Here is a 23,030-nt window from a genome sequence, read left to right on the forward strand (position 1 = left end):
CAGCTGGCATCTGCTGTTTGCTCATCAGTCTCTGACAGCTACCTGGGGCGTTCCCACATCACTGTGGTTCTCTTTTTTCCAGGCTCACTTTCCTTATTTTCAGTTCTCATTTCTCAGCAAGGTTACAACAATATTTAATTAGCCTTTTCTCCCAGATGAGTCCCTCAAATCCCTCCCACATTTGGTGCCAGATGAAACCTTCTAAAGTACAAACCTTGATCAAATGAAGATACATGCATGGGTATCTACACACACAGCAATTTATATGAGTATACACATATCCATGCTTATGTGTACATACACATACATATGTATACTAGAAATGTATAAAAATATATACATACACATATGTATGTGTACAAACGTACATATAAACTTAAAACTAGATGAATAATACATAAATATTACATTAACTATGTACAGTTGGTAGAATTATAAGTCCTTGATCAATATTTTTTCTTTATGCCTTTTTGTATTTTCTAAGTTATCAGCATTCACTGCTGATTAACCTATAATTTAAAATTTTTTTCTTAGGGATGTAGAGAAATTTTTAAAAATTTTAAAAATATTTATTTATTTTTGAGAGAGAGAGCCTGAGCAGGGAAGGGGCAGAGAGGGAGAGAGGGGGGTGGGGGACAGACGATCTGAAGTGGGCTCTGTGCCAACAGCAGCGAGCCTGATACAGGGCTTGAACTCATGAACCGTGAAATCATGACCTGAGCCGAAGTTGGACACTCAACCAACTGAGCCACCCAGCCACCCCTGATGTAAAGGAACATTTAATGAAATTGAAAAATGTTGACAGGGTTGTTAATTTTTAAAGATTTGTATAAGCCCACGTATTTGTGTAAGACGTATATTTCATATGAATGAATGGTGTGTGTGTGCTAGTACTGACTACCGTGGGAGATGAGACCTTGAGTAATTTTTATTTTTCTTTGTTCTTAGCTATATTTTCAAAAATTTCTATAGTGATATATACAGTCATGATAGTTTCCCCAGTAAGTGTGAGTCTCTGTGGCAAGGATGCAAAGCTATGCTAGAAGGTATAGCAAAGCCAACTGATGCTTTTCCTAAAACTGGTATCATTTTCTTGATTTCTAGAGGATTACTTCTGCCACGCCTAAAAAGTAGTGCTTTGGCAACACTATTCTTTCACTCTGAGATAAGTTTGCTTCATTTCATCAAGGAGCCAAAGTCCCTGTAGTATTCTGCCAACCAGAGAGCTTTGAAGCCTATTATCTACAATTAATTTTCCTCTGAAAAGCCTGCAAATGGAGGCTCCTTAATTAAGCTGAAAAACAGGGAGGGAGTCAAAATATTACACTGGGTAAACCCATGACCCTAGTACCAAAATAGAAGGCAGTAGGGTAGGGTTCACTATTAAACAACCTGCTAGCTTGTCAAACACTCACATGTTGAACCAAGGCTAGGAAACAAATGACACTTCTAAATAGGCAACAAAGTCTTTAATTAGGATACATATGCTTATTTTGTACATATTTTGTACCCATTTTGTATTGTCTCTGCCCTCAAATATGAAAATCTCTTAGAAGAAACAAGTTAATATATACTACAATCAGTTCAGTAAGTGTAAAGAAAAAGGGTTATGATGGCAATACCAAGCACAGGCAAAGAGTTAGCCCAGCAGGAAGGAGGAAGGCAAGGCAGCTTGTTAAACAGGTGACACTGAGCTGACTCTTCAATGTTAAGTGGGTGTTAGAAAGAGTATGGGGTAAGACGTGGGATTTGCATGCAGTTAGGAAGATGTACAAAATAAAGAGATGTGAGATATCATAGCACTTTGGATGGGGGAAGAGTAAAGCTGGGTGAACAGAAGTAAGGAATATAGAATTTTATGCTGATGGCAAAACAGAATCACTGAATGGTAATAGGCAAAGACAGGACATGGCCAAATGTGCATTCTATGAAGATAATTCTCTGGACAAAATAAATTCTGAGAGACTGAAGGAGGGGAACACCATTTAGATTATTGTAGTAATCTAGGTGAGAAATAGTGGCTATTGGAAAATACAAAGAGGGGATACATTTAAGTGATAATAGGGAGTAAAAGTTAATTTGTTGATAAAATGTAAAGCCAAGAATAGAGGAGAGGGAAGACTTTAGAATTATCCCTAGGATGGCAGGACCAAGCACTCACGTAGGAAATATAAGAGGAGAAAACAAGGGTGATTGGAAAGTTAAGCTCTTTTCTGGTTGTGTGGAGTTTGAGGTGCTGATAAAGCATGCAGGTAGAGAAACCTTGTCAGGAATAGGTACCCAGTAAGAGAGAGATCTGGGTTGTAGCTCTAAATTTTGAAGTCACATAGATAGAAACTCAAGACATGGAAATGAAAAGAGATCTTAAGATGCAGCATTTTTTTTAATTTTTATTTTTTTATATTTATTTATTTTTGAGAGACAGAGATGAGCAGAAACTGGGGAGGGACAGAGAGAGAATGAGACACAGAATCTGAAGCAGGTTCCAGGCTCTGACCTGTCAGCACAGAGCCTGACGCAGGGCTAAAACTCACAGACCATGAGATCATGACCTGAGCTGAATTCAGACGCTTAACCGACTGAGCCACCCGGGTGCCCTAAGATGCAACTATTAATATAAGGTGACAAATGAGGGAGAATTGCCCATGGAAGAGCCTAAAAAGGAGCATTCAGATTAGTAAGATGAATATCAAGAGAGAATAAAGTCAGGAAAAGAAAAGGAGAAATTCCAAAGGCGGAAGAGTCAATGGTCTGGAATGCTGCAGTGACATAAAGGCCAAGATGTGTGCATAATGTTTGGCAACAAAAAAGTCATCTATAACCTCAGTCAGTAGTTTCAGTGGAGTGGCAAATATGAAAGCTGGTATTGCAGTAGATTGAGGCAGTAACAGAAGAAAATAATGTAGAGACAAGTATAGGTCATTTTCTCAAGAAGTCTGGCTATAAAGGGAAGGAGAAAGACTGATTAGTTTCTAGAAACATCAAAAGAATCTAGAGAGAGTTTTTTCACATCTTAAGATGAGAAAGACTTGACTGCCTTGATGTGGAGAAAAGATTCTACCTCAGCAAAATAAATAAAAGAGAAATAGAGAGGTGCTGGGGGGTGCTGATCTTTGCATGTGCCTTACTATTATATTTTCAAGTCTTGCTTCCTCTTGACTGAAACTGTATGTATTCATTCTTCTACTTCTCTACTTTAGCATAGTGCTTAGGTCACAGTAGAAATTCTAGTATCTGTTAAGTGAATAAGTTGGTAAAAGAACTTAGAGGAGTAAAGAAAGTAATAACAGGTAATATTGAAAATAAAAAGGCATAAATTGAGGGAATTATAATTTGATGGTTAATTTCCTCTGTGGAGTAATATATAGGTCATCTGCTGAAGGCAATGGAAGAAAAACTATAGGAAAATGATTAAACTTAACACCAAAAAAAAAAAAAAAAAAAAAACCCAAAAAATAATCTGATTAAAATGGGCAGAGGACCTGAATAGACATTTTTCCAAAAGAAGACATACAGATGGTCACCAGACACATGAAAACATGTTCAACAACACTCATCATCAGGGAAATGCAAATCAAAACCACAGTGAGATACAACCTCACCCATGTCAGAATGGCTAGTATCAAAAAGACAAGGAATAATAAGTGTTGGTGAGGATATGGAGAAAAAAAAAAAAAGAACACTTGCACACTGTTGGGGGAATGTAAATTGGTGCGGTCCCTGTGGAAAACAGTATGGAGGATCCTCAAAAAATTAAAAATAGAAATACTGTATGATACAGTTAATTCCACTACTGGGTATTTACCCAAAGAAAACAAAAACACTACTTTGGAAAGATCTATGCACCCCTATGTTTACTGCATCATTACATACAGTAGCCAAGATATGGAAGCAGCCCAAGTGTCCACTGAGTGATGAATGGATAAAGAAGATGTGGTGGTGAGGATGGTGGTGATGGTGGTGGTGTGGGGGGATGGGGGCGGTGGCGGTGTGTTTATATATACAATGGAATACTACTCAGCCATAAAAAAGAATGAGATCTTGCAATTAGAGGACAGGGGAAAACCTAGGTGGTATTATGCTAAATGAAATAAGACAGAGAAAGACTAATACCATATGATTTCACCTCTATGTGGAATCTAAAAAAATAAAACGAAACCGAAATATAAATAAATAAATGAACAAAGCAGAAACAGACCCATAAACACAAAAACCAAATAGGTGGTTTCCAGAAGGAAGAGGTTAGAAGGATGGGGAAAATGGGTGAAAGGGAGGTATAAGCTTCCAGTTAGAGAATGAATAAATCACATGACTAAAAGGTATAGCATAGGGAATACAGTCAGTGGTATTGTAATAGTGTTGTATGGTGACGGATGGTAGTTATGCTTGTGGTGAGCACAGCATAACATATAGAGTTGCTGAATCACTAGGTTGTACACCTAAAACTAATGTAACTTTGCATTTCAACTATACTTCAATAAAAAAATTTTAAGAAAGGATAAAACTCCACTTTTAATAGAAAAAAAAAAAAAGAATGATTAAAGATACAGTTACTGTCATGAAATGAGAAGGGAATTGATTGGGATACAGAGAAGTCTTGCCAGGCAGTGTGGAAGATTCAGCTGAGACTAGAAACCATGTGTGTAATAGCACCTGGCCTAGTGCAGGGAAAATGTGCAAGAGAGTTTTTCTTTTAACTGGTAACAGGATATTGATTAGACAGAGAATGTAAATAAACCAGATAGGGACTCCAATTTGGAGAAAATAAAGAAAACTGATGCTCTCTCCAAGCCATTTTCTCCCAAGAGATGGGAGAAAATGAAGGAACCGAGAGGACAGAGTTGTGGTCAGAGAGTCGCATGTTAAATTTTACAGAAGGAACAACTCTAGTGAGGACAAACCACAGGTCATAGCCCTGGATGTAAAGAGATAAAGTGCAATCAAAGTAAAGGTTACTAGAGATGACGAAGTTAAGGAACTGTGAGGCCAGAGTGACAAATGGCTTATCTGTGTGGACTTTGAGGTCACTCAGGATGATGGCAGGACACAGGAGATGATGATGAGCCAGGTGCCAAGATCTCCAGTGGTAGATGGTAGACAGCAATGTTACATGGGAACAGATGGTAGATAACGATAGATGGGGTAAACCACAGATAACTATGGTGAAGTAGGCTGGAAGGTGATAGCCAAAAGGAAATGGTCTCAAAAGACAAGACTTTAAAAAAAAGGCAGAAACATGGTTTAGATGGGGAAGTGGAGAGCTGAGATTAATGCAAACCCATCTTCCAATGTCTGTGGTATGAGGGGCATAATAGATGAATGATCTTCCATTCAAAGTGCTTGAGGGAGACTCATTGTTTGGGGGACAGAACTAGATTACAAATAAGTCAGAAAATGTGGGGTGCCTGGGTGGCTGAGTCGGGTAAATGTCCAACTCTTGATTTCAGCTCAGGTCATGTCTCAGTTTGTGAGTTCGAGTCCTGCATCAGGCTCCTTGCTGACAGTGTGGAGACTGCTTGGGATTCTCTTTCTCTCTCTCTCTCTCTCTCTCTCTGCCTGTCCCCTGCTCACACTGTCTCTCTCAAAATAAATAAACTTAAAAAAAAAAAGAAGGCAGACAATTAAGGAGTTGTAAATCCTTCATGCAAGACCATTCAACTGACACATGTAGATCCCATAAAATGGCTGTCCTGGTATTAAGGACAATCAGCAAGCCACACTCACCATTATATGGTAATGTCCTGCTATGCACTTCTATAATTCTACAGTCTTTGGAAGAAAACCAACCAGCCGTGTCAAGTGCAAAATCTAAGACATAATTTAACAAGTCTTAATTGTTTCTAAAATTTAGAAGATTATGGTTAAAACATAATGAAGTAGTCTCTGTAGGAAAACATTAGAATTCTTTCTCATTCCCCATTCACTGGTAGGGACTGGACATAAGTCTTTCCTTTTTTTAATTAATTAATTTATTTTTCAGAGAGAGTGGGCACGTGCACAGGAAGGGCTGAGAGAGAGGGGGAGAGAGAATCCCAAGCAGGCTCCACGCTGTGCAGAGCCCAACATGGAGCTCAATCCCACGAATAGTGAGATCGTGACCTGAGCCAAAATCAGAAGTCAGATGCTTAACTGACTGAGCCACCCAGGTGCCCCAGGATTGGACAGTAATCTTAAAACTTCTTGTTGCTCCTTCCACCAGTTCCTCAAATCCTTCTCTTATATGGGCCTGATAGAGATGACTATTTTTCTCTGACATGTGAAAGTTAAACAAGTTGGGATTGAAATCCTCAGGTGATTAGAAAAGGCCTGAAAATGCTGTTTTCCATAAATGATACATATGTTTTAAATACTCTAGAAAAACGTTCCCTCCTACTATACAATGGGGTAAAAGGATTTCTCTGATCTCTAGAAAGCTATTCCTTTGTGATGAGCTTGAAACACTGTACTGCCCTTCCTCATGATGTCTCTGGTCTTCATGATGATACTAATATTTCCTTGGCTATCATGAATCAGCTGTTTTTGTCTGTTATGACTTTTATGGGACCTTTAGAAGATCATTACATTTGGGAGAAGTAGGCTTACCTGACCCACTCTTGGTAGTTCAGGACAGGCTTCTTAGACCTGTCCCAGTGGCCAAGCTGGGACCTGAAGCAACAGAAAGCATGCACATCCAGGAGACTGGAGACTGAAAGAGGTTTAGTATGCTTGGACCTTGGAGGAAACAGTAAGGAATGTCAAGAGACTGGAGATATGAGTAGAGGCTTCATAAGCCACAGTAGGAATGCATTCTGCATAATCCCCTGAAGGAATGGGATAGGGATCAGCAGGAGCTTCTGCCGATTTCCACTTCTTCCATACCATTCAGTAGCTGTTGTGGACTATGAAACCCAGAGAGAGACAGAGCACAGCCTTACCTCCATAGCATCTGCACCCACATGCAATGCATACCCAATCCACCCACTCTCCCAAGCTGCAAGACCCTAAGTCTTCTGGCATTATCAGAGAAGAAAATAAAGAACTGGGTCTGCCATCAGCTGGGGGGTCCAATTATATCATCAGTAGGAGAAGTCTGTAGGGAACTTGGTCTATAGGTTCTGTATAATCTTTCCTAGGTGGTGTCAGGTAAGTGATAAGAATTGAGAAGCTACAGAGTTGGGAAGCTGGAGAAGGAAAAGTACAACGTTAAAAATTTGATCTAGTCATTTAAAAAATCCAGTGATTCCAATCTATAGACAAGAGACTCCTGACTTTAAATTAGGATACTAACACTGATAAATGGAAGACCGAAAAGTTTAACATGTTCATTCTGTTAGTAGGTTGGCCTGAGTCCAAGTGCTATTTGCTTACCTGATGCTACTCTGCTCCTTCTGGAAAGCTCAAATGTGGCCAGGAGACAAGATCATGTTCCGAAGGCACTGTTAGGTGAACAACGGTAAGAAGCCACTTCTTGCTTTTTCCTGCCTACCTTCCTAACTGGGTCAGACACTTTTAGTTCAGCCATGAGATTACAGAGTAGACAAATGTATTCCTGGAGGGAGCTATCTGGCATCATGTTATTGTTAACAGGCAAATCCAAGTCATATCCAATCCCAAGTTAGTCACCAGTGAAGTCACTAAATACTTAAACAACTTTAAGGTGACTTTCTAATAAACAGCAGAAAGACAAGGATTTTATTTACAAAAAATTAAAGTGGCTTAAGACCTGGGAAAAATATAAAAGTTTATTAATACTGTTGGAATTTCTTTCTCAGAGAATGAGGAGAGAAAGATTTACTGAGTACTTGATGTCTACCAGTTGCTCAGGTGTATGTTTTATATAATTTGTTCACACAACCCCATGTATTAGGTATTATTATTATCATTTTATAAATGAAGAAACTGAGGCTTAAACAGATTAAGTAATTTCACCAAGGTCCTATATAGTAATGGGTGTTCTAGGCAGTATTTTTTTTAAATATGAAATTTATTGTCAAATTGGTTTCCATGCAACACCCAGTGCTCATCCCAACAGATGCCCTCCTCAATACCCATCACCCACCCTCCCCTCCCTCCCACCCCCCATCAACTCTCAGATTGTTCTCAGTTTTTAAGAGTCTTTTATGGTTTGCCTCCCTCCCTAACTTTTTTTTTCCTTCCCCTCCCCCATGGTCTTCTGTTAACTTTCTCAGGATCCACACAAGAGTGAAAACGTATGGTATCTGTCTTTCTCTGTATGACTTATTTCACTTAGCATAACACCCCCCAGTTCCATCCACGTTGCTACAAAAGGCCAGATTTCATTCTTTCTCTATGCCACGTTGTATTCCCATTGTGTATATAAACCACAATTTCTTTATCCATTCATCAGCTGATGGACATTTAGGCTCTTTCCATAATTTGGCTATTGTTGAAAGTGCTGCTATAAACTTTGGGGTACAAGTGCCCCTATGCATCAGCACTCCTGTGTCCCTTGGGTAAATTCCTAGCAGTGCTACTGCTGGGTCATAGGGTAGATCTATTTTTGATTTTTTGAGGAACCTCCACACTGTTTTCCAGAGCAGCTGCACCAGTTTGCATTCCCACCAACAATGCAAGAGGGTTCCCATTTCTCCACATCCTCTCCAGCATCTATAGTCTCCTGATTTGTTCATTTTAGCCATTCTGACTGGTGTGAGATGGTATGTGAGTGTGGTTTTGATTTGTATTTCCCTGATGAGGAGTGACGTTGAGCATCTTTTCATGTGCCTGTTGGCCATCTGGATGTCTTCTTTAGAGAAGTGTCTATTCATGTTTTCTGCCCATTTCTTCACTGGATTATTTGTTTTTCGGGTGTGGAGTTTGGTGAATTCTTTATAGATTTTGGATACTAGTCCTTTGTCCAATATGTCATTTGCAAATATCTTTTCCCCTTCCATTGGTTGCCTTTTAGTTTTGTTGATTGTTTCCTTTGCAGTGCAGAAGCTTTTTATCTTCATGAGGTCCCAATAGTTCATTTTTGCTTTTAATTCCCTTGCCTTTGGAGATATGTCAAGTAAGAAATTGCTGAGGCTGAGGTCAGAGAGGTGTTTTCCTGCTTTCTACTCTAGGGTTTTGATGGTTTCCTATCGCACATTCAGGTCCTTTATCCATTTTGAGTTTATTTTTGTGAATGGTGTAAGAAAGTGGTCTAGTTTCATTCTTCTGCATGTTGCTGCCCAGTTCTCCCAGCACCATTTGTTAAAGAGACTGTCTTTTTTCCATTGGATATTCTTTCCTGCTTTGTCAAAGATCAGTTAACCGTACTTTTGTGGGTCTAATTCTGGAGTCTCTATTCTATTCCATTGGTCTATATGTCTGTTTTTGTGTTAATACCATGCTGTCTTGATGATTACAGCTTTGTAATAGAGGCTAAAGTCTGGGATTTGTAGGCAGTATTGAAACCCAAGTCTTTTTGTTTCTAAAATACACCTTCATTTTACTGTATCACATTTCTATTCCAGTGACCAGATACATCTATTTTTCTAACCTAGAAAGATATATTGGATCCATCATTCATGGCCTTCTAAATTCTCAAATGACCATAAGCAGTGAATTACCTGAGAGACTAGTCCTTGGCTTTAGAACTTTTCTACTGTTTTCAACTTGAAAGTATCCCAAATGATGAGGTTTTCAGTATCTTTGACAAAAGAAAAACAAAGTTGAGGTAATCAACTTTTTTCCATAAAGCTAGTTACAAATGTAAAAGACTTCTATTATTCTAAAACTACAATCTCTCTCCCCCAACACCCCTCTTCCTCTCCCCGTCTCTATGTTCTGATGTCTTTTTCTCTTTTAATGAAACAGTGGAGCTAGTAGAAGGTAGTTTGCTTTTTAACATGCTTACTTGATCAAATAATAAGTGGGTCAAGTCCACTGAAAGAGTGTGTCCAATGAATATAATCAAAATTACAAACTTAATTCTGTTCCCCAATTTCCTGTTCAAATGTGTTAGTTATGTCCTTCCTCTAACTGCGAATGAAATTTTGGACATGCTCTGTAGCTTCTCTATTGACCTTTAGTTAATAAAATGTTCTCAGATCACATTCACTCACAGTAATAGTCTCCTTTTAGTAAGTGATAAGTTCAGGCTAGTTAATAATCAAAACTCTGATCTTCATAGTAAGTTAATGTGTTTCCTCTACCAGCCCAGTCCTGCTCCAGACTGAAAGCCTACAGTGGGGGAAGGGAGAGATATGGTGACCTCCTTGTCTTTTTTCCTTTTTAGCTGACCTCCATGGCCTCGCCCTACATACATACTGAGTTTTAGCTTCTGATTGCACCAGGATTGGGGATGAGGGGGAATAAAACAAAGATATGGTTTTAATTAATGGCATAGCTAACATCTGGCTTTTGTTTTCTCTGCCCATGGCAGATGTTTGAAACTGATTCTTTCTCTTATAGAAGCTTTCATGTAATCTAGCTACAGTTCTACCTCTTAAAATTTTTCTCAGTGGCCTATCACCATTCAAGACCAAAACAAAAACTTAGTGAGTACTTACTCTGTGTCATGCACTGTATCAGGTGCCAGGATATTTACCAACCCAAAAGCACAATGTGAAAGAACATATTAGTAAAATAAATAAATCTTCAGTCTCAATATCATATTAAGTTTAACTTTTTATTTAAATTTGGTCATAAAGTCTTACTTTACAAGTTAATTGCTATTGTAAAAAAGGGATAGGTCATTAATAGTCTCATTTCTCAGATGTTATTTGATATATGCTCTGAATTGTGTTACCTCCAATGCAGTGTGCACTTTGAACTTATAAGCAGAAAATCTATTTTCAAAGAGTATGCATTCGAGTTCTTGAAATAAATGTGCTCACAAGTTGTAGTTTAAGAGAGTAGGCATTGTTTATCATGTTTTACAGTTGACTCCTAAATAACATGGGGGTCAGGAGCACCAACCAGCCCCATGCAGTCAGAAATCCTTGTGTAACTTTTGATTCCTCAAAAACTTAACCATTAATAGTCTACTGTTGACTGGAAGTTTTACTGATAACATAAACAGTCGATCACATATTTTGTATGTCACATGTATTATATACTGTATTCTTACACAATTCTTATTTCTCTAGTAAGCTAGAGAAAATACTTTAAAAATACATTTAAAATACTGTGCTGTATTTATCAAAAAAATCCATATATAAGTGGCTCTGTATAGTTCAAACTCATGTTGTTCAAGGGTCAACTGTAATTCAGCTGAATTTCAGGAGAGGAACCAAGAAATTTATAGAAAGATAAACTATGATGGGTTGGCATTAATTTAGTTAGGTGACCTTTTAAACTTTAAACTTCCACATCACAGTATGAAGTTGGTTCTGAGATAAGAAATAGAATAAATTGTCCCCTAAGGACAGACCTGAATCTCTGACTGCCTAGAGGCTCACTCAACCGGAGATCATGGCTTTTGATGGTACTTGGAAGATAGACCGGAATGAGAACTATGACAAGTTCATGGAAAAAATGGGTAAGGACTTAATTCTTCAGTGGCTTATTTTATTCCTCACAGATACTTTCCTTTCTAATTCTGTCTAAACCTCAGGGTTTAGGGAATGGCTCCTGTTCTGGTGGTAAGGATCCAGAATGTATGATGGTTCAGAGTAGGGAAAATAATATTTTCACTTCTTATAGTAGGAAGACTACACTGTCTCACTAGTAGAAGCAAAGATTCTTTGAGTTCTCTGAAACAAAAAAGATCCAGGTAGGTTTCATTCACTCTTTAACTAATGATTGTGCTTATACCATTGAAAACTGACTTTTTTTTTTTTTTTTTTTTTTTGCTTAGAGAGTAAAAACGGGCAGTGTGTAATGAAAAGCTCAAAACTTTGAAACACTGAATTCTAGAGGATGGAAAAACAAAGATCATATAGTAAAGCAATGGGGAAAAAAAGTTATATCAAAATTCACAATTCTAAATAACTTAGACTTAATTCTCATTCCTCTGACATGTAAAATTGGGGGAATAATCTCATGATTCCATGTGGTTTCTGTGTGAGTTTTAGCTAACTTTAATATCTATTCCAATACTCTGGAAGTCCATACATTGTACAAGATGTGCAAACAAACTTGTGTCATTCCTCAAAAAATAAAACCTGCATCAATTATGTCTTATAGTTCCAGAATTCCATGTTGAAATTTATGGAATTTGCACATTCTTACACTAATGAGTTTGACTGCAATATTTGCCAATTTTCTCATTTTTGTGACAGTCAGAAATGCTACAAAAAGCAAGGAGAATTATGAAGTTCAAAATTTGAAAGCTATTATGGAAAGTGAAAAAATTTTTAAAAACACTGTTTTTGCAGAATTAAAGTTCCTTATAAATATATGAATATATTTAATCCTTCATTTGACATTTCTGGAATTTAGTTTACTTAACACTGAAACAAAAAGTTTGATAACTGTATTAAAATTATTCAGTTCTAAGATCCTACAATTCTAGTTTTCATTTAATTTTTCTTAAGTTTTGGAAAAATAGCTTGAATCACTACTCTTGATCTAAGCTTGAACTTTTTCGGCAAGAGGCATTTTGAATGTTCTTGTGCAAAGACAATGCTATCAGGCTTTCTTCCCCACCCTCAAAACGTACATAAACAAATAAATAAAACAGGACTTGTTAAAATAAACACTTTCTATGGCATTTTGACTTTTTCTCCAACATCTTTTGCTTTGCAGGTGTTAACATGGTGAAAAGGAAGCTTGCAGCTCATGACAATCTGAAACTGACAATCACACAAGAAGGAAATAAATTCACGGTCAAAGAATCCAGCAATTTTCGTAACATTGATATTGTTTTTGAGCTTGGTGTCACTTTTAATTACAGCCTAGCAGATGGAACTGAACTCAGTGTAAGAAACTTTTTATAAGCAATGCATTCTTGATTTTTTTACACAATACTAAAATAATCTGTTTTCTGTCATTGGATGTGGTCTAATTAAGTCTCCTTCATTTATTGAAGCAGCCAATAGTTTATCCACATTGTATCTTGCACAAATTGGCAGAATATTTAACTATAATGTTTTTATTTTCACACACATCTGTAAATAGTCTGGACTGAACAATAAGAATTAGAAAAACATCCTTCAGGTGATTAAGTATAGACCTATTATTCATAAAGAAAATGATAGCTCAGTGTTTTCAACTTATTATATAACTGATAGCAATAAAAACTTTCATATTTCTCTAACTTAAACATAATAGTAATTTAATAAATATACCAAAATAGTAAAATAAGTGAATAAATTAGTTAATGGATAAGTGACAAAATAGGAAAGTCTAATGCTACATTGTAGGTCATTGGGAATATACCTTTTAATGTTTAAGATAAAAAATTTTAGAAAGTCATACTTTCAACTGATTTTTTAAAAACATTTTTGTCCTCAGGATTTTGTAGTTAAATTATATGTTGGTAATGACAAACTGTGAAATATCTTATCACTTAAGGTCATTTTTATTTATTATTTATTTTTTAAAGGTTTTATTATCAAACAATCTCTACACCCAGCTTGGGGCTGGAACCCACAACCCAAGATCAAGAGTTGGATGCTCCACTGACTGAGCCAGCCAGGCACCCCTATGACCATTTTAAAATTATTACAACAATTATAAAATTAAAACAAACACAGGGTTGTTAGGTTCTCCATGAAACTAACTTGAACTATGACTAAATTTAGGACACTCTTTGTACCATGAAACATTGAGAAAAATGCTGTTCATCTACCTTAAAGTTTAGCATTTGGAAACAACTGAGTGAGACAAGCATAATGGTTACCAACACATACTCTAGAGCCCCCAAACCTAGGCTGAATCCTGGCTCTGTGACTTTAGGTGAAGTACTATGCTTCAGTTTTCTCAACCATAAAATGGAGATAATAATATCTACTTCACAACGTTATTGTAAAGATTGAAAAAGTAGATCTATAAATTGAGAACAGAGGGCACCTGGGTGTCTCAGTAGGGTAAGCATCCAACTCTTAGGCTCAGGTCATGATCTCACTGTTTATGAGTTTGAGCCCCGTGCAGGGCTCTGTGTTGACAGCACACGGCCTGTTTGGGATTCTTTGCCTCTCTCTCTCTCTCTCTCTCTCTCCCAAAAATAAATAAACATTTAAAAATAAACAATAAACTCCCAAAAAACTCCACCTCAGAACAGTGTTTGACATACTTAAGACCCTAAAAAATATTATCATTATTATTATTTGTTGTGGTTACTATTATTATTTTACATATTATTATTATTATTATTATTATTATTTTACATATGTAGGGTGCTTGGAGCCTAGAGGGAAATAAACTTGTTGGAAAATTCAAACGGGTAGACAATGGATGTGAACTGAATGCTATCCGAGAAATTGTAGGTGGTGAACTGGTCCAGGTGAGTTGTAAAAATATTACAGCTATTTCTTAAAGACAAAAATAATTACATAACAATAATTTTATTTTGTGATTCCTGAGTTATAGCTTCAACAAATAAACTAATACTTTTCTCATAAATCTTATTTTAAAGAGATACGTTATTTTCTGATGCCTATTTATTGAGGAGAGCTTATATATATGCCAAATATATCAGTGCCTATTGATAACCAAAAAATGTGTTTTGAAGTGGGCATATCCTGTCTCTGTATAAAATGTTGCTATCAAGATTAAGAAAAAAAATATTATAATCATTTCAAAGCTATAATAATACTAATACTTTTCTTAATTTAGCCTTAAATCTTAATGGCAAATTCTTCTATGTTTGTTAACACCTTTCAGACTTACACATATGAAGGAGTAGAAGCCAAGAGGATCTTCAAAAAGGAATGAGCTTCGTTTTTGGAGCACAGCCCAGAACACAAATTGAATAGAAAATCTATATTGTATTAAAACTGTTTTTCTCTCCCTGATTAGTCCTTTTGTAAACATAACCAACGACTTATATTTCTAGTCTTGCCAAGGCAAAAGAAGTAAAACTAATTAGGATTTAATTTGTTTTACATTCTCTAAGATGTACATTTATTGCTGTATTCGTGTTGGAAAAGAATTTGTGACATGTTTTAAAACAGATGAATAAACTTTGTTCCCACATTGCTTTGTAGGTAGCTTTTCCTTTAAAAAAAAAAAAAAAAAGAAAGAAAAAGAAAAAAGAACAAAAAGGAGGGGCACCTGGGTGGCTTAGTTAGTTAAGTATCCAACTCTAGGTTTTGGCCAGGGTCATGATTTTACGGCTCGTGAGTCCAAGCCCCACAGCAAGCCCCGCATCTGGCTCTATGCTGACAGTGTGGAGCCTGCTTGGGATTCTCTCACTCTCACTCTCCCTCTCTCTGTCCCTCCCCTACTCTCTCTCTCTCTCTGTCTCTCGATCTCTCTCTCTCAAAATAAATAAAACTTAAAAAATTTTTTTTAATAAAAATTAAAAAATAATTAAATAAATAAAGTTATGCAACATATGCATTGATAGACTATACTTCCCCCCACCCCCACATTTGGTAAACTGAAAACACAGACTGGATTGGGGTCTTTAAAATCTTACACTGGTTGTGATTTTTCAGCAGAAACTTTGCAGGCCAAAAGGGAGTGGCAGGATATATTTAAAGTGCTGAAAGGGAAAAATGTATAACCAAGAATACTCTACCCTACAAGGTTATCATTCAGAATTAAAGGACAGATAGAGTTTCCCAGAGAAGCAAAAACTAAAGGAGGTCATCATCACTAAACCAGCTGTACAAGAACTGTTAAAGGATCTTCTTTAAATGGAAAAGAAAAGTCCACAACTAGAAATAAAATATATTAAAGAAAAAATCTCCATTGTAAAGCAAATATATGATCAAGGAAGTGCATTTGCTACTTAAAAGTTAGTATGATGGTAAAAAAACAAAAATAGTAAAAACACCTATAACTACATAAATAGTTTTAAAATACATAAAATAAAAAGATATATAATATGACATAAAAACAAAACATGGGGAGGGGGTTAAAATGTAGTGCTTTCAGATGAATTCAAACTTAAGTGACTATCAGCTTAAAATAGACTGCTATATAACTAGATCAACATAGAAAAACCTCATGGTAACCACAAGCCTAAAATCTACAATAGATACACAAAAAATAAAGAGAAAAGAACCCAAACATAACACTAAAGAAAATCATCAAACCACAGGAGAAAAGACAAAGAACAGAAGAAAAAAAAACAGAAAAACTACAAAAACAACCAGAAAACAATTAACAAAATGGCAATAAGTACATACCTATCAATAATAACTTTAAATATAAATGGACTAAATGCTCCAATAAAAAGACACAGGTTTGCTAGATGGATAAAAATAGAAGACCATCTATATGATGCCTATAAGAGACTCTATTTTTTTTAATGTTTATTTATTTTTGAGAGAGAGAGAGAGAGAATGAGCGGAGGAGGAACAGAGAGAGAGGGGGACAGAAGATCCAAAGCAGGCTCTGTGCTGATAGTAGATAGCCGAATGCGGGCTTAAACTGACAAACCCTGAGATCATGACATGAACCGAAGTTGGATGCTTGACTGACTGAGCCACCCAGGTGCCTCAAGAAACGCTCTATCTAAAGACACACACAGGCTGAAAGTGAAGAGATGGAAAAATATTTTACATACGAATGGAAATGAAAAGTAAGTTAGAGTAGCAATACTCATATCAAATAGACTTTAAAACAAAGACTGCCACAAAAGACTAAAAAGGACATTACATAATGACAAAGGGGTCAATCCATGAATCAATTAATTTGTAAATATTAATTCATCCAACATTGGAGCACCTAAATATATAAAGCAAATGTTAACAGACATAGAGAAATTGACAGTAATACAATAATAGTAGGGGACTCTAACACCCCACTTACATCAAAAGATAGATGGTCCAGGCCAAAACAAAAAACAAAAAACAAAAAATCAGTAAGGAAACAGTGGCCTAAAACAACACACTAGACTAGATGGACTTTACAGATACATATATATAACATTTTATCTAAAAGCTACAGAATACACATTATTTTCAAGTATACATGGAATATTCTCCATGATCAACCACATGTTAGACCACAAAACAAGTCTCAATAAAATCAAGAAGATAAAAATCATATCAAGCATCTTTTCTGGCCATAATATGAAACTAGAAATCAATTACAAGAAGAAAACTAGAAAAACCACAAACATGTGTAGACTAAACAACATGCCACTAAACAATCAATGGGTCAATAAAGAAATTAAAAAGGAATTAAAAAAATACCTTGAAAATGGAAACACAAGGCTTCAAAATTCATGGGACACAGCAAAAACAGTTCTAAGAAGGAAGTTCATAATGATACAGGCCTACCTCGAGAAACAAACAAAAAATCCCATATAAACAATCTAACTTTACAACCTAAATAAACTAGAAAAAAAATAAAAATAATAAAGCCCAAAGTTAGTAGGAAGAAGGAAATAATAAAGATCAGAGTGGAAACAAATGAAATAGAGACTAAAAAAAAAAAAGAAAAGCAATGAAACTAAAAGCTGATTCTTTGAAAAAATAAGTAAAATCAATAAACCTTTTGTTAGTTCCATCAAGAAAAACGACACAGGACCCAAATAAAATCAAATGAAAGAGAAGTTACAACTGACACCATGGAAATCTAAAGGATCCCAAGAGAATACTATGAACAATTATAAATCAACAAAATGGAAAACCTAGAAGAAATGGATAAATTCCTTGAAACACAGAACCTTCCAAGACCAAATCACAAAGAAATAGAAAACCTGAATGGACTGTTTACAAGTAATGAAATTGAATCAGTAATTTAAAAACTCCCAACAAACAAAAGTCCAGGAGCAAACACTGTTACAGATGAGTTCTATCAAATATTTAAAAAAGAGTTAATACCTCTTCTTCTCAAATTATTACAAACACCTGAAGAGGAAGGAATGCTTCCAAACTAATTTTACAAGGGTAATATTATTCAATACTGGAACCAGACACCACAAAAGAAGAAAATTACAGGTCGATATTCCTGAATGACACCTATGCAAAAATCCTCAACAAAACACTGACAAACTAAATTCAACAATACATTAAAAGGATCATATACCACAATCAACTGGGATTTATTTCAGGGATATAAGAATGGTTCAACTTCTATATATCAATCAACATGATACATCACATTAACAAAACAAAGCATAAAAATCCTATGATCATCTCAATAGATGCAGAAAGAGCATTTGACAAAATTCAGTACCCATTTATGATAAAAAGTCTTGAAGTGGGTATAGAAGAAATGTATCTCAAAATGACAAAGGCCAAATATGACAAACCCACAGCTAACATTATACTCAAAAGAGAAAAGCTGAAAGCTTTTTCTCTAAGATCAGGAAAAAAACAAGGATGCCTACTCTTGCAACTTTTATACAACATAGTATTGAAAATCCTAGCCACTGCAATTAGGCCAGAAAAAGAAACAAAAGGCATCTAAATTTGAAAGAAAAAGGGGCACCTGAGTGGCTCAGTCAGTTAAGCATCTGACTTTGGCTCAGGTCATGATCTTGCAGTTTGTGGGTTTGAGCCCCTCATCAGGCTTTGTGCTGACAGCTCAGAGCCTTGAGCCTGCTTCAGATTCTGTGTCTCCATCTCTCTTTGCTCATCCCCAAGTCATGCTCTGTCTCTCTCTCTCTCTCTCAAAAATGATAATAAATAAATAAATAAATACATAAATAAATGTAAAGAAAGAAGTAAAACTGTCATTCTTTACAGATGACATGATACTATATACAGAAAATCCTAAACACTATTGGAGCTAATAAACCAATTTAGTATACTTGTAGAATACAAAATAAACATACAGAAATCGTTTGCATTTCTATACACTAATAACAAGCTACCAGAAAAGAGAAATAAAGAAAATAATCCCATTTATAACTGCATCAAAAAGAATAAAATACCTAGGAATAAATTTAACCAAATAGGTGAAAGACCTGTACTCTGAAAAGTGTAAGACACTGATGAAAGAAATTGAAGCAGACACAAACAAATGAAAAGACATACAGTGCTCAAAGACTGGAAGAATTAATATTGTTTAAATGTTGGTATTAGCCAAAGAAATCTATAAATTCAAAGCAATCCCCATGAAAAATGCCTTTGCATTTTTCATACAACTAAAACAAAATATCCTAAAATTTGTTTGAAACCACAAAGACTCCAAATAGCCAAAGCAATCTTGAGAAAGGAGAACAAAGCTGGAGGTATCATACTCCCTGATTTCAAATTATACTACAAAGCTGTAGTAACCAAAACAATATGGTGCTGCCACAAAAACAGACACATAGATTAATGGAATAGAATAGAGAGCTCAGAAATAAACCGATGCTTACATCGTCAAGTAATCTATGACAAAGAAGGCAAGAATACACAACAGGGAAAAGATAGTCTCATCAATAAATGCTGTTGGGAAAACCGGATAGCTACGTGCAAAAGAATGAAACTGGACCACTATCTCACACCATGTTTTCAAGACTTGAATGCAAGACCTGAAGCCACAAAACTCCTAGAAGAAAATATAGGCATAAACCCTTTGACATCAGTCTTAGAAATATATATATATTTTTGACTAGTCTCCTCAGGCAAAAGTAACAAAAGCTAAAATAAATGGGATTACATCACAGTAAAAAGCAGAGAGAAGAAAACCAACAAATGAAAAGGCAACCTGTTGAATGGGAGGAGATAACCTGCAAATCAGACATCCGATAAGGGGTTAATATTCAAAATATATAGAATTTGCAAAACTTAATATCAAAAAAAAAAAAAAAAAACAAATAAACTGATTTAAAAATGAGAAGAGGGGCGCCTGGGTGGCGCAGTCGGTTAGGCGTCCGACTTCAGCCAGGTCACGATCTTGCGGTCCGTGAGTTCGAGCCCCGCGTCGGGCTCTGGGCTGATGGCTCAGAGCCTGGAGCCTGTTTCCGATTCTGTGTCTCCCTCTCTCTCTGCCCCTCCCCCGTTCATGCTCTGTCTCTCTGTCCCAAAAATAAATAAACGTTAAAAAAAAAATTAAAAAAAAAATAAAAATAAAAATGAGAAGAGAACTTAAATAGATATTTTTTTCCAGGGAAGATTTACAGATGGCCAACAGTCCTATGAAAAGATGCTCAACATCAGGGAAATGCAAACCAAAACCACAATTTTACTTCACAACTGTCAGATCGGTTATTATTAAAAAGACAAAAAATAAGTGTTAGCAAAGATGTAGAGAAAAGGGAACCCTCATACATTGTTGGTGGAAATGTAAATTGGTGCAGCTACTGTAGAAAACAGCCTGGAGGTTCCCCTAAAAAATTAAAAACAGAACTACCATATGATCCAATAATTCTACTTCATGGTATTTATCCAAAGAAAACAAAAACACCAATTTGAAGCGATACATACACTTCCATGTTCACTGCAGCATTATTTACAATTATCAAGATATGGAAACAACCAAATAACCTGTCTATTAATAGATGAGTAGATAAAGAAAATGTGATGTACACACACACACACACACACACACACTGAAATATTACTCAGCCATAAAAAAGAATGAAATCTTGTCATTTGTGACATGGATGGACCTGGTGGGCAGTGTGCTAAACGAAATAAGTCAGACAGAGGAAGACAAATACTATATGATTTTACACAAATGTACAATTTAAGAAATTAAACAAACATATAAAACAAACAGAAACAGTCATGGATACAGGAAATAAACTGTTGGTTACCAGAATGGGAAGGTATTGAGCGGTGGGCAAAGTAGGTAAAGAGAATTAAGAGGTATAAATTCAAGTTATAAAATAAATTTCATAACAATGTAATGTACAGAAAAGGGAATATAGTCAATACTACTGTAATACTTTGTATGGTGTCAGTAACTAGACTTATTATGGGGGTCATTTCATAATGTATAAAAAATATGGCATCACTATGATGTAGACCTTAAAATAATAGGATATTACATGCCAATTATGACTCAATGAAAACAAATCTTTCACTGGTTGTAAATATTTTCCTTAGAAACATCTATTATTATAAAAGTAATATACATTCAATTAGAACTCAGAAATAAGAAAAGCAATTGCAAAATAAATATTTCCATAAACCTACAATCCAGAGATTATCACCATTCTGATTTTGATAGATATCCTCCTAGTTCCCTTCTCTTGGTGTAGATATGTATATTTCCCCATTAATATCACTCAGAACAATATGATAGAAAATAAATTAAATACTAAGTCAAAGAACTATATTTTTCTACACTAGTGATTCTCAGATCTGGCTAAGAATCAGAATCACCAGAGAAACTAAAAATTTTTTGCATTCTTTTAAAAAATTTTTAAATGTTGATTTATTTATTTTGAGAGAGAGAGAGAGAGCTTGAACAGGGGAGGGGCAGAAAGAGAGAAGGAAAGAGAGAGAAAATCCCAAGCAGGCTTCATGCTGCCAGCGCAGAGCCCAAACTGGGGCTTGAACTCACAAACCATGAGACCATGACCTGAGCCAAAATCAAAAGTTGGATGCTGAACCAGTTGAGCCACCCAGGATCCCCCAAATTTTTTTGCATTCTTCATCTCTACTGTTAACCTACTGGATAGAATCTCTGAAAACAGAACCAGAGATTTTGGAAAGCTCCCAGTAGTTCTGCTGCAGCAGGTCTACTAGCCAGTCTTTGAGAACAACTGGGCCATCAGACACCAAAAGTGTCACCTTCAACTGCCACCTCCTCCTCCCTTTTTTTTTTTTTCATAAACACTGATTCTTACAACTGGCTAGGGCCCAAAAAGTTTTCTTTTCCTCGTATTCTCACATGATGTACTATTTTATACACTTCAAGCAATTATATTTTAAGAAGGTGTGTATTAGGGGGTGGAGAAGGGAATCAACTTTTTCAGCATTTAACTATGGACTTTTGTTTTGACTAATTCTTTTTCACAATGATGAAAATAGCAGCTAACATTTATATAATTCTTACTACGTGTCAGGCACTGTTCTAAATGGTATATACATATGGCAGATACATTATAGTGAGGGAAGAAAACCATTTGAGTACATGATGAAAAGAAAAGAAATAGATTAGAGAATATGTAATCTTTTGCAAAAATAAGAACTTAAATCCACTGTTAATTTTATAACTGCATGAAAAACTTCACATAGAAAATAGCAATTATTGGGGTGCCTGGGTGGCTCAGTCGGTTGAGCGTCCAACTTTAGCTCAGGTCATGATCTCGCGGTCTGAGAGTTTGAGCCCCACATCAGGCTCTGTGCTAACAGCTCGGAGCCTGGAGCCTGCTCAAATACTGTGTCTCCCTCTCTCTCTGCCCATCCCCCACTCATGCTCTGTCTCTCTCTCTGTGTCAAAAATAAATAAAAACATTTAAAAAAATTAAAAATAAATAAAAAGAAAATAGCAATTACTTAGATTTTCACTTTTTAAAAAAAATAAATGTTCAAAGTACTTTTATCTCTCTAATCTTATTTGTTCCTACTTTTGTATATATTTGAAATTTTCCATAAAAAAGTTAGAAATATAATACTTAAATACATATATAACTCCAGAAACCCACCCCTTCCCGTCACTTCCACTGAATCACCATTATCTTTCCCTTGGATTAATATAACTCCCTTAAAAAGCCTCCCAATATCTACCTTCCCTTCCCTACCCTGTGTTTTTCAACACAGCAGCCAGAAGGATCCTTTAAAATCTAAATCAGATCATGTCACTCTGACAAAACACTGAAAGGTCTCCCATTTCATTCAGAGAAAAAGCCTGTATCCTCAGTGGCCTACAATCAGATCCCCTATTTAGCTGACATGATTCCTGTTTTCATGGATTGTCTGGGAGAAATAATTCCAAGTGGAAAAAATACCCTTGAGCAAAGGCCCTAATACAGGAGCAAGCTTGGTAAAGCTGAAGAGCACAGAAAGCCTAGTATGAGTCCCCCAAATCTTCTATAGAGCTGACCAAAAATAGAAGCAATGTTCAGGAAATACAAGCTGACTCAGCATTCCTAGAACTCA

At 35.9% G+C, this 23,030-nt stretch overlaps 1 protein-coding gene and 1 long non-coding RNA gene across 3 annotated transcripts in view; one reads left to right on the forward strand and one right to left on the reverse strand.

The window, feature by feature from the left end:
- The window catches only part of LOC123593264, a 55,607-nt gene that overhangs the window by 13,963 nt on the left and 18,614 nt on the right, over positions 1–23,030 (reverse strand). The gene's annotated exons all lie outside the window — the stretch shown is intronic.
- FABP2 (fatty acid binding protein 2) lies at positions 11,337–15,069 on the forward strand. The gene is made up of 4 exons (XM_045468836.1): positions 11,337–11,467; positions 12,676–12,848; positions 14,267–14,374; positions 14,755–15,069. Exons 1-4 carry the CDS (start codon positions 11,401–11,403, stop codon positions 14,803–14,805), a joined length of 399 nt encoding a protein of 132 aa, XP_045324792.1. The 5' UTR covers positions 11,337–11,400; the 3' UTR covers positions 14,806–15,069.

The sequence above is a fragment of the Leopardus geoffroyi genome, chromosome B1 (assembly GCF_018350155.1).
Source record: "Leopardus geoffroyi isolate Oge1 chromosome B1, O.geoffroyi_Oge1_pat1.0, whole genome shotgun sequence".
In the NCBI taxonomy this organism is placed as follows: Eukaryota; Metazoa; Chordata; class Mammalia; order Carnivora; family Felidae; genus Leopardus; species Leopardus geoffroyi.

Bases quoted from the DNA above. Each gene is read 5' to 3' on its own strand.
- FABP2 (XM_045468836.1), top strand. From the start codon at position 11,401: ATGGCTTTTGATGGTACTTGGAAGATAGACCGGAATGAGAACTATGAC. The intron at 11,468-12,675 runs GTAAGGACTTAA...TTTGCTTTGCAG, and splicing joins CAAGTTCATGGAAAAAATGG to GTGTTAACATGGTGAAAAGG. The intron at 12,849-14,266 runs GTAAGAAACTTT...TTACATATGTAG, and splicing joins CAGATGGAACTGAACTCAGT to GGTGCTTGGAGCCTAGAGGG.